The 17576-nt window shown below is 48.0% G+C and overlaps 1 protein-coding gene and 1 long non-coding RNA gene across 2 annotated transcripts; both read left to right on the top strand.

The window, feature by feature from the left end:
* Window positions 1-863: 863 nt before the first annotated feature.
* Window positions 864-8192, top strand: LOC308591512 (surfactant protein C-like; the record flags this gene model as incomplete). The annotated part of the gene is made up of 5 exons (XM_081202280.1): window positions 864-1235; window positions 1967-2104; window positions 4310-4411; window positions 5176-5287; window positions 7782-8192. Coding segments are annotated over 4 exons (720 nt in total), but the record flags the coding sequence as incomplete, so codon positions are not given.
* A 155-nt stretch (window positions 8193-8347) lies between these two features.
* On the top strand, window positions 8348-9828 carry LOC308590807. The gene is made up of 2 exons (XR_014009907.1): window positions 8348-9236; window positions 9283-9828. It is a non-coding gene; the product is annotated as an uncharacterized lncRNA (long non-coding RNA).
* The last annotated feature ends 7748 nt before the right edge of the window (window positions 9829-17576 follow it).

Below are 17576 nucleotides of genomic sequence, written 5' to 3'. Positions count from 1 at the left end.
CTGAACAGAAGACATTCACACCCAAACAGATCTTGCATCTCCTTTAGCCTCAGCCTTGGATCCAGTACGGAACAAGCAGGGCTCTGTGATGCCAGTTCCCAGCCTGCTCCCAGATCATCTCTCTCTCTCTCTCTCTCTCTCTCTCTCTCTCTCTCTCTCTCTCTCTCACACACACACACACACACACACACACACACACACACACACACACACACAGGCTCATTCTTTTGGGATGCTGATGAAGACCCTCAACTTGCCACCTATGGTCATATTGTCTCACAATAAACCAGTTTCACGAGATTTTGAATAAATGTGCAACTAATCGTTGCTGTTTTGAATTTTATTGTGTTATTTTCTTCCTTAGTGGTTAACATAAACTGTTATGTTCAATCAATCAATCAGCCTTTATGGGCATACAGAGAAGACTGGAATATATGAATCGAAACATAAAATTGGCATCTGTTCACAGGAGGAAATGCTTTTAAGTTTCAGATAAAACTATACAGGCCTAGTAAGGTTAAAAAGTACCACTCAGGTCTTATGACGACGTAGTTTCATGGCATGGGTAGACAAACTAAGGGCCAGGGGCCAGATCCGGCCCAATCACCTTCTCAATCCAGCCTGCAGACGGTCCGGGAATCATGAGTAGAATGTGTCCTTTTATTTAAAATGCAGCTCTGGCTTATTTGTGGGGCATAGGAATTATTTCATTTCCGCCCCCAAAAATATAGTCCGGCCCCCCACAAGGTCGGTGGGACAGTGGAGCGGCCCCCTGCTGAAAAAGTTTGCTGACCCCTGGTCTAGACTGACCCACACTCCAACCCAAGCTGGCATTTATTTGGGATTTGTGAAGCACCTGAAAACAAGTCTCTGCGTGTGTCACACCCACTTTCCTCTCCCCCTGCAAGGACTACCATGCCCTGGACCCGGAGTTTGTGGGCTGCCCCTGCTGCGGCTGCTGCAACTGCTGCGGCTGCGACTGCTGCGGCTCCTGCCCCACCTGCTGCGGCTGCTGCCCCAACTGCTGCCCCAGCTGCTGCCCCCCCAGCTGCGCCTGCTGCTGCCGCTGGTGCTGCTGCCTGCCCAGGCTCCTGCTCCACCTGCCCAAGATGCCCAGCTGCCCCGTGCACATCAAGAGGCTCCTGATCATCGTGGTGATCGTCGTCCTCATTGTGGTGATCATCGTGGGGGCTCTCCTGATGGGCCTCTACGTCACCCAGGCGCACACGGAGGCGGTGAGCAGAGCGAGGATGCCATGGGATGTTTAGGGCAGGTGTTGCGGGACACCAACCAGCACGGCCAACGCTCAGGGGTGGTGAAGGTTTACAGGGGTTAAACTCTACAATTCTGTGGTTCTAGGCCAGGCATAGGCAAACTCAGCCCTCCAGATGTTTTGGGACTACAACTCCCATCATCCCTAACTAGCAGGACCCAGTGGTCAGGGATGATGGGAATTGTAGTCCTCCCAAAACATCTGGAGGGCCAAGTTTGCCTATGCCTGTTCTAGGCTGTAGTGCCAACAAGATCAGGATTAGGAAAGGTGTGAAATGAGCGGAGCCTAGGACAAAATGTTGCAGTGTGATGTGTTCCTGTTCGAGGCTCCAGCCCGCCATGACCTTTTCCAGGATATTCCATTACATATTCTCCCCTGGTTTTCTGCCTGCCTGTCCTCCAACCAGCAGTGAAAATTCAGTGTCCGCTAAGCATGCTTAGATCCTACCCACCAGGGAGGGGATCATACCTCCGCAAACTGTGGGGTTCTCCAAGTTTGATGATACTTCCAGACTTTTGGCACAGATCATAATCTTTTAGCTACAGAAGTCTAGGCCCTTGGTCAGTGAGTTTGCTAAGGATTGGGGCCCGCAGGAAGGCAGGGGTTGCTACTTCGGGGAGTAGTTGTTGCTGCAGGATGCTGGAAAGAAGGGGAAACAAGGCACCTCTTGTTAACACACTCCATCACTTGCAGGTTTTGCAGATGACCATCGAGGGCCTTGAAGGAGGAGACTCGCAGCTCAACCTCTCTGTCAATGTGGAAGAAGCAGCCACTTTCTATGTCAAGGACCAGACTAACGACCCAGCCACAGTCATTTATGACTTCAGCAAGGTGAGGGACAACTGGCAAGTGAGTTGTGCCACATCTACACCGCACCAGGGCACAGCTGACTTCTGCTGCATCAGGCTGTTTATACTTTGCTTCTGAATGCTCAAAAGCCGAGCCACCATTCCCCACCCCACAGCATTTGCCGCCTGAGGCCATCACCTCACTTTGCCCAATGATAGGGCCAACCCAGGCTGGGTGGGAGCCAGATTTGCAAATTCATGTAAGAGAATTTTAAGGATTTACCTGGCAACTTTTAGCTTTAACACAGAGGGATTTTACAGTCTGAGCTGACCTAGAAAATGAAGCCACCTTCCTTTCAGACATTGCCTTTTTCTTTCTTTCGTTTTGGTGGCAGGACTCATTGGTACAGAGTACTGGCACACACACACATACACACACTTCCTTTTAGCTGTCCATGGTAGTGATTTTGACCTAACATCCACAGTATTTTTATCAAAGTGTGAGTACAACACACACCTCCATTTTTACCCCCCCCCAAAAAAAAGAGCACACCCATTTCCATGCCATCTGTAGCCAAACCTGAAAACTGGTATAAAAACCTAAGACAGGCATCCCCAACCTTCGGCCCTCCAGATGTTTTGGACTACAATTCCCATCATCCCTGACCACTGGTCCTGTTAGCTAGGAATCATGGGAGTTGTAGACCAAAATATCTGGCAGGCTGGGGATGCCTGACCTAAGAAGAGGCTGCTGGATCAGGCCAATGGCCGATCTAATCCAGCATCCTCTCCCCCCCCCCCAATACCGCTTTATATTTTTAATAAAAATCTCAAAGCGGTTTACAGCATATTAGATCAGGGGTCAGCAAACTTACTGCAGCGTCTCCAGCGCCGATCGCACAGCGGGCCAAAGGGCAGGGGAGCGCGTGCCCATATGCTATTTCCGGCGCACTTCCAGGTCGGAGGAGCACCAGAAATAGCTTGTGCGCATGTGCACAGGCCTCCTCCGACCTGGATGTGCACCGGAAATAACGCATGCGCACAAGCTATTTCCAGTGCTCCTCCGAACCAGAAGTGGGCAGCCGCGCAGTGCTGGTTAGAGCAGGTGGTGGCAGTGGGCGGCAGGGGTCGCTGTGGGCCGGATAAATGAGTCCCTTGGGCCTTATCCGGCCCCAGGCCTTAGTTTGGGGACCCCTGTATTAGATCAGTCAATCAATAAAACAATAGCTGGGTGATGTTCCTCCGGCCTCATGAGGAGCCTCTTCCATAGGGCTGGGTGAGTGTGGGCCACAGTGTGTCACAGTGTGTCACAGTGACCAGCCAGATGCCCCAAAAGGAAACCCACAAGCAGGATTCGATCACAAGAGCGCTTCCCCTTCCTGTGGTTTCCGGCAACTGGTATTCAGAAGCCTTGTTGCCTCTGACTGTGGAGGCAAAGCAGAGCCATCGATAGCCCTCTCCTCCTCCATGAATTTGTCTAACCCTCTTTTAAAGACATCCAAGTTGGTGCCCATAACTGCCTCCTGTGGGAGGGAGTTCCATAGTTTAACTTTGCGCTAAGAAGGACTTTCTTTTACCTGTCCTGAAACTTCCATCATCCAGTATCATTGGATGCCTGCAAATTCTAGTTCTATGAGAGAGGGAGAAAAGCTTTTCTCGTCCACTTTCCTCCTGCCTTGGCATCTGACTGTGTACATACTGCAGAATATCTCTCATACATATATATATTTATCAGTTTTTCAACATATCATTTTCAACAATAATTAAAGGTACTTTTACATCTTAAACAATTTTTGACTTCCACCAATCACACCTGAAAATTTTCCAATCTATTCACTTAATTTACATTTCTTATTTTCACTATTACTTTTAAATCTCATAACTAATATCTCTTTTCTTTCTCTTCTTTGCAATATTTCATATATTTCTCCTTACAAAACTACTTGTAGTCCTACTAGCATAATTTGTTGATTACAGTTGCTCTTCAAATAATTTGTATATTTCTTCCAATAAATCTCTGGTCCTGCTGGTTTCGAATCCTTCCTGTCATTTTATCCTATTCTGCGTAGTCCATTAATTTTGTCTGCCATTCTTCTTTCATCGGTATTTCTTCTTGCTACCATTTTGCTTTACCCAGAGTAATACCTTTGACATTCTGCAGAAGCAATGGAAGCACACTGCAGGATATCAAAGGTATTACACAGGGTAATGACATATAACTGAAAGCACCTGCTCTGTCTGCTCCCAGTTGCTGATTGGCTACAAACCTTGGCCCGGACACGCCTGCTATGTCACCAAGATGGACAAGGAGAACATCCAAGGCCTGGACACGATCCTCAAGGAATTCCAGGTGAGGGCAGGAACCTTCTGAAGGCGGAAGCAGTTGCAGTAGTTCATGTACTGATGACTTCAAGACTGGACAACTGCAGTGCGCTCTATGTGGCGCTTCCTGTGGCGATCACACAGGGTCCCCGGACGTTTCACCATCTAGTGATCCCTGTGTCACCACTTTATTTCTCGCTGCCACCAACCAGACCCTACCTGGTACAATACTGAGTCCAGTCAGGGTTAAATTGGAACATAAACGTCTGTTTATTTATTGCAGTTTAACAAGCGTGTGGTTTCATAAACGGTATCGATCAATTACAATCATGGGGTGCCTATCCAGACCTATAACTTCCGCTACCTGCTCTCCCTCACTAAACCACCTCTCAGATATTTACTTGTCTTCCTAGCTCCTAAATGTTCCTGACGCAGCTTATTTTGCTACACTAACTCAACCTCTCCCACAGACTATATCCCAATTCACTCCCACTCCAACCAACTACCCAACTCCCAACGAACTCCCCCCTTTTATAGTCCCTCTGACTCCACCCCCCTGGGTTCTGATTGTGTAACCTGTTTAACTATTTCACCTCCAGCACTCTCATATGTTAACGTCATACTAATAAGAATTATTTTTCAAAAAAAAAAAGGTTAAATACTAAAACAGATTAGCATTACCTCAACTTTCTAAGCAACTGGGTGGGCTTGTCGAAACAGGAATTTTTTTAGCAAGCACCAACAAGAGTACATTTATTCATGAAATACAAAATAGCCTCTCCTGTCTTCTAGACTTCTCTGAGGGAGAAGGAGGCATTCCTGACAACTCTGGTTGATCGCTCCATCCTGGGCACCACATTTAACATCCTCTGCAGTCACGTTCCAGTCTTTCAGACTTAGTGAGGTGAGTGATGAAGAAAGGTGTGGATTAGAGATAAGAGATGCTCAGAAATTGAGGAGGAGTTATAACTTCATGCCCTAACAGCTTCCACCTAGACACGTTAGTGCTGTGCTGCAAATTTCTCTGACCCTTTCCAGTTTTTAACCATTTCTCTGTTAACAAGTGAAATATACTGGGAGTCGAGAGTGGATTTCATGTTCTTTATTCAGCTCATAGTGGTGAGGAGGAATGGAAGTTCCCCCAGAATGTCTGCTTTATATACATTATTTACACAATGGGCCCCATGTGATTGGATAATTCCGGGATTCTCCTGTAGGCCAATCAGGTTGCGGATTCACTTCCACCTGGAGCTGAATTGGGTGGCTGCTGTGGACCAATCAGACTGCTGCATTCTGGATCCTATTGTTCTAGGACCAATCAGACTGCTGCATTCTGGAGCCTATTGTTCTAGGACCAATCAGACTGCTGCATTCTGGATTCTATTGTTCTAGGACCAATCAGACTGCTGCATTTTGGATCCTACTGTTCTAGGACCAATCAGACTGCTGCCTTTTGGATCCTATTCAACTCAGTACATAACAACAAAAAAGGAAACTGATCCAAGGGGAGAGAAAATGTCAGTGAAAATCTTGAGTGAGAGGTGCAGGGTTTGGGGTCAAGCTTCCCTCATTTCTGTGTCAGCCCAGAATCTGTGAGTGTCCCTTCCGTTGTCCTACAAATGATCCCACCCATGGCCTGTGCTTTGTCCACCTCCTTGGCTGCCCTCTTGTGGGCCTCTGTTTTGGATCTGGAAATTTAGGCACCAGGGGAGGCTGCAGCCGGGTAGAGGAAGGAAAACTCTCAAATGCCCTGAGACCTGCGGGTATAGGATAGTACACAAATTTAAAATAATGATAATAATAATAATAATAATAATAATAATAATAATAATAATAATAACAACAACAACAACAACCCAACCTTGGCAACCTAAGAATCATAGAATTGTACTCTGTGCTGCTTTCAGCATATGCAAAAACATAATAAGACATTAAACATAAAAGACATCCCTATACAAGTGGTACCTTGGTACTCGAATGGCTTGGCTCCCAAACACCGCAAACCCAGAAGTCAGTGTTCTGGTTTGTGAACACTTTTCAGAAGCCAACACAGCTTCCGCTTGGGTGCAGGAAGTTCCTGCAGCCAATTGGAAGCTGAGCCTTGGTTTTCGAACGCTTTCGGGAGTCGATCGGACTCCTGGAACGGATTCAGTTCGAGAAGCAAGGTACCACTGTACCTTCAGACATCTTCTAAGGTTGTATAGTTACTTATCTCCTTGACATCTGATGTAACCTCACTTCTCACAGTGAGGGAACCACCAGAAGGCCCTCAGCGCTGGACCTCAGCGTCCGGGCAGAACGATGGGGATGGAGACTCTCCTTCAGGTATACAGGGCTGAGGCCATTTAGGGCTATAAAGGTCAGCAACAACACTTTGAATTGTACCTGGAAACATGTGTAGAAAATGGAAGCCTCTTTCGCAGGGGTTGAAAACTCCCTAGAAATTGGAGGACAGATTTTGGCACAGCACAGCAAACATACACACACACACACACACCCTCCATATGCTCACAAGTCTATGGGCCCACAAGCTAAGCTGATGGATATGTGGTGGATATGTAGGAAAATACAGATATTCTGGGAGAGTATCCATGCAGAACTGCTAAAAATGCTAAAGATCTCTTTCAATAAAAAAACAGAGGCCTACCTCCTGGGAATAACAGATTTGGATATTCCGCAAAAGAGGAAGGGTATCTTTTTATATGCGACGGCGGCAGCAAGGGTTCTGATCGCGACAAAATGGAAGAGTAATGAAATCCCCTCTATACAAGATTGGATCCAAAAGCTAACAGAATATGCCGAACTGGATGGTCTATCAGAAAAAATAAAGAATAAATCAAAACAGGAATTTGTTTCAAAATGGGAGGTTTTCAAAGAATATCTGAAAAATAAATATAGTAGTTTAAATTCTGTTGCAGCATTCGAGGAACTTCAGTAATAGTTGCAAGGTAGATACAGAATTAGCTATATTAAGAAGAAGTTTAATTAGGATAAACGTGTTTATTGGCAACAAGTATTATGAAATCGAAATATGGAATAGACAGGAGGTCGGGTCTTTAGTGTTAAGACCAATCTATGTTATATTGTTTGCTAAGAAAATTATGTGTTTATAGTTATTCCTGTATGTAATTTGGTATTTGTGATTTTTTTTCTTTTTTCTTGTTGTATCAATAAAAAAATCTTTTTTTAAAAAAAAAAAGCTAAGCACATGTACATGTACCAGTTGGGACTTGCCTGTTGCTGGAAACCATCAGAGGGCAGAGGGCTCTTTTGTTCGAATCCTGCTTGCGGGCTTCCCATAATGGGCATCAGGTTTGCGGCTGTGAAAACAGGAGGGTGGACCAGATGGGCCATTGGCCTGACTCAGCAAGACTGTTTTACTTTCTTATGCCTTGCAGGTGCATGCTGGAAGCGCTTCAACTCTCCGGAGAATGGCAAGAATGCTGCTGCTTCCCCTGGGATCCCCTTGCGCAGAGCTCAACCTCAGGTGGCTTTCTGGGTTTTTGCTTCAGGAGGGATCACACAGCTAATTCTCTAAGAGATTTGACCTATGGTGGTTTTGGACATTATTGAGGGGCACAAAGGCAGGAAAGTGGCTTCCTGGGTTTCTGCTGGGGGTGTGGGAAGAAATCTGTTTCACTCTGCATTTGAATAGGAACCGGCTCAGTTCGCACAGAATCCAAAACAGCCTTTGAAATCTGCACTTCTCTGAAGTTTGCAAGGAAATTCTCCAGCCAAGATGTGTACACAGAAATATATATCTGTGGCTTAGGAGAAAAGGCGCGTTAAAAATGCCTTGTTGTTGTTTAGTCATTTAGTCGTGTCCGACTCTTTGTGACCCCCATGGACCAGAGCACGCCAGGCACTCCTGTCTTCCACTGCCTCCCACAGTTTGGTCAAACTCATGCTGGTGGCTTCAAGAACACTGTCCCACCATCTCGTCCTCTGTCGTCCCCTTCTCCTTGTGCCCTCCCTCCATCTTTCCCAACATCAGGGTCTTTTCCAGGAAGTCTTCTCTTCTCATGAGGTGGCCAAAGTATTGGAGCCTCAGCTTCACGATCTGTCCTTCCAGTGAGCACTCAGGGCTGATTTCCTTCAGAATGGAGAGGTTTGATCTTCTTGCAGTCCGTGGGCCTCTCAAGAGTCTCCTCCAGCACCAGAATTCAAAAGCATCCATTCTTCGGCAATCAGCCTTTTTTATGGCCCAGCTCTCACTTCCATACATCACTACTGGGAAAAGCATAGGTTTAACTATACGGACCTTTGTTGGCAAGGTGATGTCTCTGCTTTTTTTTTGCTTTTTTTTTTTTGCTTTTTTGGCGCATATAACATACAAGAATGCATTACATTAGGAGAAATTGCTTGCAATGATGTGTGTATTGAGCAAAATTGCATTAAAATTGTGTGTATATGGGGAAATGCCCACTGAAACAGTGATGAGATTTCGTGAGGCCCCTTAAAAAAATAATTTAATTTAAAAGGCTGCAAACTGATGTAGAAATGGGGAGAACTGAACTTCAGATTAAATATGGGAAACCAATACTGACAGATTCATCCGTCCTGAGTTTATGCCTATCATTAACACCTCAAGGTGGGAGCACAAAGGCAGTCCTGAGCGTGGGGGGGGGGGGAGTGAGCCCCCTAGATTAAAGGCTCATTGGTGCAGTTATGAATTTCAGTGGCCACACCAACATGCCCTGGTGCCTGCTTTCTCCCTTTCAGGGCCCAGGGCTCCCCTCCCTCTTCTTGCTCTTATCTGCACAGCTGAAAGCCCAACTTGCTCTTGCCAATGCTGCCTGGCATAATTAGCATCCAGACCCACTGCCTCACATAGGGGAGGGATGTCTCTGCATGTGGGGTAGGGGAGAGAGAGAGAGAGAGAGAGAGAGAGAGAGAGAGAGAGAGAGAGAGAGAGAGAGAATGAGAATTCAGAAAGAAGCTGGAGATTTCCCCCAAGCTCCCCATCTCCCCAGGTTATTCTTACGTCTGGTTGGACAAAAAGCAAAAATGGGAAAGCACTTAAATAAATGATAGCTGCCCAATTTACACTAACCCAATGTGACAGCTGTAGAGTTTCAGGAAGTGGTGAATAATAGATTGTTACGGGTTATTGCCTCCTTGCAGGCAGCTGATCTGAGAAGAGGCAAGAACCAGGAGAAAGAGTTAGCTGTCGTTTGGAAGAGGAGGGCAATTGACGGTGCCGTCCTCCTTCTCCAGTCTTGGTTGTCCCAAGACTTCAATCCTGGGGAGGTTTGGTCGAGCGCATTTTCCTTTGAACTAGCCTCCCTCAAATCCTGCTGCCCTCAAGGAGCTTTGGGACCCCCAGCACCACATGGCCATGATCCCTGGGGCTGGTGGGACTTGTGGTCCAAAACATTTAGAGGGCACCAGGTTGGAGAAGGCAGCTCCAGAGGAAAATGAAAGCTGTGGCTAGAAGCAACCTCTTCTAGCCAATGTGGTGAGAGCCAGTGTGGTGTAGTGGTTAAGAGCGGTAGTCTCGTAATCTGGTGAACCGGGTTCGCGTCCCCACTTCTCCACCTGCAGCTGCTGGGTAACCTTGGGTTAGTCACACTTCTCTGAAGTCTCTCAGCCCCACTCACCTCACAGAGTGTTTGTTGTGGGAGAGGAAAAGAAAGGAGAATGTGAGCCGCTTTGAGACTTCTTCGGGTAGTGATAAAGCGGGATATCAAATCCAAACTCTTCTTCTTCTCTAAGAATACCCCAACGAGGCACCTCGTTCAATACTTCAAACGAGGCACCTAGAATGCTGTTTTCAGCAGAGCTTACCTTAAAGAGCTCAGTGGGTAGCACACATAGGAAAACACCCCTAAGTCATCTTTCAAGTCTTCTGGTTTGAAGTTTCTACACAGACCCATCGACCAAAGAGAGCTGGAATGGTGCAGTGATTTCAGTGTCCGACTGGAATCACCTGGGAGACCAGGGTTCGAATCCCCACTCAACCATGCGGCTCACATTGGGGGCCAGTCACTGCCTCTCAGCCTAACCTACCTCACAGGGTTGTTGTGGGGACTAAATGAGCAAGGGGAGAGGAGAGGCGCATACGCCACCTTGAGGGCCATGGACAGAAAAGGTGAGATATCGATGTAATAAATAATAGAAAACCAGGACTTCTAAACCTAAAACCAGGTGCCATAAGAAAGCTGCAGAGATAGCGTAGGATAGTACACACCCCGGAAATGATCTCTTTCAGCTTCTGCCCTCTGGAAGAAGGTATAGGGTTATAAAGACCAGGACTAGCCACCTGAGAAACAGTTTCTACACAAATGCAATTCTGGTTCTAAACGCAGCATAAGGAGTCTCTATAGTATATTGTATTCTAAAATGGGGTTTCAGAGTTTTTAGGGGGTTTTTGATGTTTTATGTAGATTTCTAATTTCATTGTTCTGTATGGGACAATGACAATACAGATATCGTATACTGTATTTTTTTCTCTATTAAGACTCACTTTTTCCCTCCTAAAAAGTAAGGGGAAATGTGTGTGCGTCTTATGGAGCGAATGCAGGCTGCGCAGCTATCCCAGAAGCCAGAACAGCAAGAGGGATCACTGCTTTTGCTGCGCAGCGATCCTGCTTGCTGTTCTGGCTTCTGAGATTCAGAATAATTTTTTTTCTTGTTTTCCTCGTCCAAAAACTAGGCATGTCTTATGGTCTGGTGCATCTTATAGAGCGAAAAATATGGTATATCGTAAAGGGTTGGTGGGTCCTCAGTTAAGCCCACAGGCTCCAACCTCCCATTCCTGCTTCTCCCACCAGAGACCTACCTAAGACCTCTACGGCCTCTCATACAAGGCTGTGCTCCCCTTGTGGGACAGGATGAACCTAAACCTGCTTCAGTGACCTTTGCTTGGCCTCATTAGTTGACTGTCGGTTAGCCCTGGCCAGGAAATGGAAAAAGCATACAGTAAATTCCTTTTCTGTCCAAATTTGCTTGGGAACTTGCTTTGCTCCACCTGCAGAGGGCGCCCTTGTGCATGCGATTCGCTTGCAAAAAAACTCCTCCGGTCGCAGATTATCCTCGCCGCTTTCATAACGTTGCTATTTACATGGAAAGTTTGTGACTTTACTACTTTGTTTGGATTGAGAGTTACTTTCAATAAAAGCATTTGCACCTGCTGTCCTGAACGAAGTTGCTTTATTACAATGTGAAGTGGGCAGAGATTAGGGTTGCATTGTCCCAACACACCAGCACCTATAAATAAAAATTAGGTTGTTTCTGCGACTGATCTTGCTGAGGCTGGCAAGGGAAGCAAACAGAAAAGGGACATATTTATTTGGAGTAAAAGTAGCCGTTTGAATATTAAATCCAACCATTTATTTCCTTAAAAACAGCAAAATAAAGTGAATTACAGGGGTGCAGATATTTGCAAATATGTAATAATTCTTCTATTAAAATTATGCCGCCAAAGAAAACCCAGAAGAGTAATTTCCCACCAGGCCCCCAGTCAAACCATATTTGCACACCTCAGCGGGTTGCAACATAAGCTGCACCTCTGTATAAAAGCACCACCCAGCACCTGAAAGAAGAAGCCATCAGTATCATCAGCAATGGAGCATCTGCCTTGGTGCAGACAAGGGGGGCTGCAGTCAGTTATCACCCCCCACATTCCTTGTGAGCAGCATTAATGTCAAGGAGCAGTTTTCCAAAGCCCTGAAAAACGGCAGGACTTCTATTCATGCCTGAGCCCAGCACAGACTCTCTTTTCAAAACTTTGCAGGGGGTTGGACTGGATGATCCTTCCAGCTCCACAGTTCTGTGATTATATGAAATTAAACACCTCCCTTGATAGCATACAGGGAACATGGGCCGTTATTTTATGTTTAGACCAGGCATGGCCAAACTTGGCCCTCCAGATGTTTTGGGACTACAACTCCCATCACCCCTAGCTAACAGGACCAGTGGTCAGGGGTGGTGGGAATTGTAGTCCCAAAAACATCTGCAGGGCCAAGTCCGGCCATGCCTGGTTTAGAACATTTGAAAGGAGCAGGGAGGAACCTCTGGCCCGGGGTGACACCACTGTCCCTGCTCCTTAACCTCCTTGGGCGATTTGGCCTGTGCCCTGGAACTCTGGCCAGGCCTTTTGATCGCCTGCAGAGAGAGATGGGCTTTGGAAAGTCCTCTAATTGGACTAATTAACCAATCCTGGTTTAAAGAAGGGACAGGGAGGAGGGGGAGGCAAGTGGGGCCTTGAAGTGGCCATCAGTACTCAACTGAGTGGTTCTCCAGGCCACCAGAGGGAGGTGTTCGGCAGAGCTTTGCTGCCCATCCCTCTCTTCCCCAGAAGCCAGGGAGACCAGCAGCAGAGCTGCGTGGTCCTTTGTGGGGTTCTCCTCGAGGTGCCCGCTTCACCCAGCCTCATGGGAGTGTGGGGTTGACGTGTTGCAGTTGCGCAAGGAAAGGGAGTGTGAGAGGCTTCTCTTGGGCACCCTCCCCTTTGATGCAAGGGATCATCCACCCCTGTTTTAAAGCTACTACCTTCCCCAGGGGTGGCCCCTCCAATTACGCCGCCTGAGGCCAAAGAGAAAGGTCTGCTCTGCTGCCGAAGTCTCCCTGCCCTGCCAAAGCTATGGGCTGCGTGGCAGTGCCAGCAAAGCACGAACAGCAACACCTGGTTCCGGTTAGAACTTGTAAGGTTTTGGATCTTGTCGTGTTGCAGGAATTTATGGATAGGTAGGGGGGTTGCCCCTCCAGCAGATATCATGCACATGCAGCCCACTACCAAAATCAGCACAACCGCTTTTGTGACTTTTGTGATTTGTCCCCACAAAACACTTCATCACAGTTTCTTCCTATCTATTCCAAGGGCCTTTGCTGCACAATACCAAATGTAAGAATTCACTAATAAATGTATCTATGCACTGGCTCACTGGGAAAATTTCAGAAATGCATATAGACACGTGAGCTCAGCTACTCAGCAGCCCCTCTGCCTAATTCCTGGCATCCTGATACCTGAGTGCCAGACAGGTAGCCATTCCAGAAATAACAAACCCAGATGAAGACAAAAGGGTGTGGTTAACTTGACTGGGAAACAGGGAGATGTAAATATCTTTTTTGTTACACTTGATGGGTGTTTGGTGGAGGGCAAGGAGAACCATGGCTCAATGTCCAGGATGCTCAGATTACTGCCACCAAACCTCCCCTTTCAGGATGTAACCGTGATGTATTAGTGATGTAGTTTGGGGGGTGCAACATGGGGATTAGCAGTTAATAAAAGTTGGGGGGCTCTTTTGTTTGGGGCTTCCATCTTGTTCCACCTTGTGGCAGGTGGGAGTCCTATCGCAACAGTCTTCAATAAAGACCAAGCCTACTGGCTGCTGTTTTGCTTTGGTATTCCTGGCTGGTGTCCTTTGTTTTTTGTCAAAGGGAGCCGTCAGATTTCTCCATTAACAGTTGGTAGCCGCCACCCCTTCTCCACTGGCAGTGGGGCACCAGCATGGGCACTGCCTCTTGGGGTGTCGCTGCCTCAGCCCACCTCATGAGAGCCAATGTGGGGTAGTGGTTAGGAGCAGTGGACTCGTAATCTGGTGAACTGGGTTTGATTCCCTGCTCCTCCACATGCAGCTGCTGGGTGACCTTGGGCCAGTCACACTTCTTTGAAGTCTCTCAGCCTCACTCACCTCACAGAGTGTTTGTTGTGGGGGAGGAAGGGAAAGGAGAATGTTGGCCGCTTTGAGACTCCTTCGGGTAGTGATAAAGCGGGATATCAAATCCAAACTCTTCAAACTCTTCATGGGCAGGCTGGCCCTGACCTTTGCCACCACTGAACCTCACACCAGCCTCTTTCTCACTACAAGCTACCACAAACGCCATCTTTCACAGCACAGCACACAATGCCCTCCAGGGCCTGCTCCTCTCTGGGGACGATAGGACTCTTCCTCAGCCCTGGAGCAGGAGGCAGGTGACGCCCCACACCATGGGGGAGAAGGTCAGGAGGGTCTCTGCCCAGGGGTCCTTGGCCGCTTGACTGTAGAGCTCGCCTTCCATCATGGGGTCCGACCAGTTGGGGTTCTGGAATCCGGGCTGCGACATCTGCTTTCCGGCCGAGGAAGAGCCTTGCCCCCCTCGGGAGAAGCGAGACCTCCCAAGGGAGCTCAGGCCGTATCCCACGGCTGCCCCCACTGCTGCGGCCCCTGCCACCTTCGCGCCGCGACTGCTGCTGGAACTTTGCCCACTGCTGCTGCTCTTTGGCAGAGAGTGGAACCCGCCGCGTGATGACCCTCCGCTTTTGCTGCCCCCGCTGCCACCGCCGCCTCCTCTTCCTCCTCCCCTGCGGCAAATGGCAGGCTCGCTGACGAGAGCAACCAGGAGCACCACGACCCAGTACCAGGCAGCCCAGCTCTTCCTCATGGTCTTGTACCTGAAACAGAAAGAGAAGGTGGAAGATTCTAGGATTGTAGAGTCGGAAGCGACTTCCAAGGTTCATCCAGTTGTAATAAATGAAAATCTGCCCTTATTCCCTTATGAGGGACACAAGAGCCCTTACAGAGTCATAGAATCATAGAATCATAGAATCATAGAATCATAGAGTTGGAAGAGACCACAAGGGCCATCGAGTCCAACCCCCTGCCAAGCAGGAAACACCATCAGAGCACTCCTGACATATGGTTGTCAAGCCTCTGCTTAAAGACCTCCAAAGTAGGAGACTCCACCACACTCCTTGGCAGCAAATTCCACTGTCGAACAGCTCTTACTGTCAGGAAGTTCTTCCTAATGTTTAGATGGAATCTTCTTTCTTGTAGTTTGGATCCATTGCTCCGTGTCCGCTTCTCTGGAGCAGCAGAAAACAACCTTTCTCCCTCCTCTATGTGACATCCTTTTATATATTTGAACATGGCTTAACCTCCCCTTAACCTTACCACCCTTATCACCCCTTAACTTCCTCTTCTCCAGGCTAAACATGCCCAGCTCCCTTTGCAGGTTCTCCATCGGTTGGAGGAAATAGCAGAGGCCAACCAGAGAATATTGAGAAGCAAAGCAGCTTGTAAGCCTGATCTTTATTGAACGGTTGCAACAGGGTGCTCCCCTCACACGCAGGGGAGGAGGAGGACCCAGAATAAAGGTGTGTCCACCCTTATATAGACATTTAAAATTGCCCGCCCTGGAGTCCATGACCACCCCTAGAAACATCATACATACATCGCAGAAGGGGTGTAGCTCAAGACCACCCCCAGGTAGATCATACCTACATCACAGAAAGGGGTGGTGGTCTACAACAGAAATCTGAGTGTGTTGTTTACCAGAAATCTGAGTGTGTTGTTTATCTCCTGTCTGGCAGGTAACCTGTTAATGCTTACTTGATTGGATACCCTGGGGAGCCTGGCCAGTCTTTTGTAATGATAAATACTTAGTTCCTGAGCCAGGTCACAGGCTCACTGTATTCATACACAGACATAGCCTTAAGACAGGATTTGTGAAGGAAAAGACAACAGGGAGGCTTTTCCATTTTCCTTTGACTTTGCAGGGAAAACATTTGGTCAGTTTGGGAGCCAAAATGGCTTCATGGCTGTTTTCCTGTGCTGCTTCAGACATGTGGTTTATGTATTTATATACGTGTTTGCTTGTACATTTATGAACATGTATTATATATATAAGACCTTAATTTTTTTTATTTCACAGTCCAGCAGCAAGTCAGGAACCACAGCTCTTTGGGTCCTCTGAAGGCCCTGCCAGGATGTTGGGCCTGAAGTCCAGCCCTTGTGGCACCGCTGTGCTCCATGGGCAGACCGGAGCTGAGGATCCATTCCCCACATTGCTGCATTGCAGCTGCACTGCACTGGTCAGTTGGCAACCCTAGCAGGCCGGTGGCTGTGTTGGCTGGGGCTGATGGGAGATGTGGGCCAAAGCACCAGGTGTGGGAAGGCAGACCTGGACTGAGGCTTTAGCTGAAAACGTTAAGTTAGCTAGAACAGGCATAGGCAAACTCCGGCCCTCCAGATGTTTGGGACTACAATTCCCATCATCCCTGACCACTGGTCCTGTTAGCTAGGGATCATGGGAGTTGTAGTCCCAAACATCTGGAGGGCCGAGTTTGCCTATGCCTGAGCTAGAGGGAGGCAAGGGAAGGCCTTGGTCGGCTCCGTAGCTGTAGCAGAGCACAGTAGGCTAAAGCAACAATCCTGGCCTTTTCCCTGCAGCTTGAGTGACTCCCCACAGAAGAATCCTGGATTCTAACCCTTTGACGTGCTTTCGAACCGCTAGGTGGGCAGGAGCAGAGACTGAGCAACGGGAGCTCACCCCGTCGCAGGGATTCAAACCACCGACCTTCTGATTGGCAAGTCCTAGGCTCAGTGGTTTAACCCACAGCGCCACCCTGAATCAGCATCAAAAGCAGGTTTTCTTGGGCCATGCAGTAGGCAGGGCAAAGAAAATGGGAAAAGTGCTCAGACATGAAGCAGGAAAGCGCAGGCCTGTGCCTAGAAAGCGCAGGGCAAAAGTTATGAGTGGATGAGCCCTTACTGGCCTTTCCTGTAAACTGAAAAGTCCCTGCACTCAACACAATAATCCAGGCCTAATGACAGGGCAGAACCTTCTGGGAACAGCAGCACAACAAAGAGGGTGAAATTGCTGAGCCATTGGCCCTCCAGGGCTTGCCACTCACATGACTCGTTTGCACAAAAGCCTGAGTCCCGGGAAAGAAAACAATACTCCAGTCCACACACACACACCCTTCAGCTGCTGTCACCCGCAGGCCAACTGCCGGAGGCTTCTGGCTCAGCAGTTCTCTGCTGTTGCCCCCAACCCCCTCCCCCCCCAAAAAAAAAACTATATGGACCTTTGTTGCCAAGGTGATGTCTCTGCTTTTTCCCCTCCAGGTTAAACATACCCAACTCCTTTGACTGTTCCTCATAAGGCTTGCCTTCCAGACCCTTGTTCATCTTGGCAGCCCTCCTCTGCACACATTGCAACTTGTCAATATCCTTCTTAAACTGAGGTGCCCAGAACTGGACACAGGACTCCAGGTGGGGTCTGACCAAGGTAGAATAGAGGAGGAGTATAACTTTCCTCAATGTGGACACTGGACTTCTGTTGATGCCACCTCAAATGGCACCAGCTTTTTGCTGCTGCATCACACTTTTGACACATGTGGTCTATGAAGACCCCTAGATAGTTTTTGCATGCAAGCTGGATGTCCCAAATCTTATATTTGTGCAGCTGGTTATCCCTGCATTTGTCCC

Source organism: Podarcis bocagei (assembly GCF_964188305.1).
Source record: "Podarcis bocagei genome assembly, chromosome: 7".
Classification (NCBI taxonomy): domain Eukaryota; kingdom Metazoa; phylum Chordata; class Lepidosauria; order Squamata; family Lacertidae; genus Podarcis; species Podarcis bocagei.
This window is presented reverse-complemented; position numbering and strand designations above follow the sequence as displayed.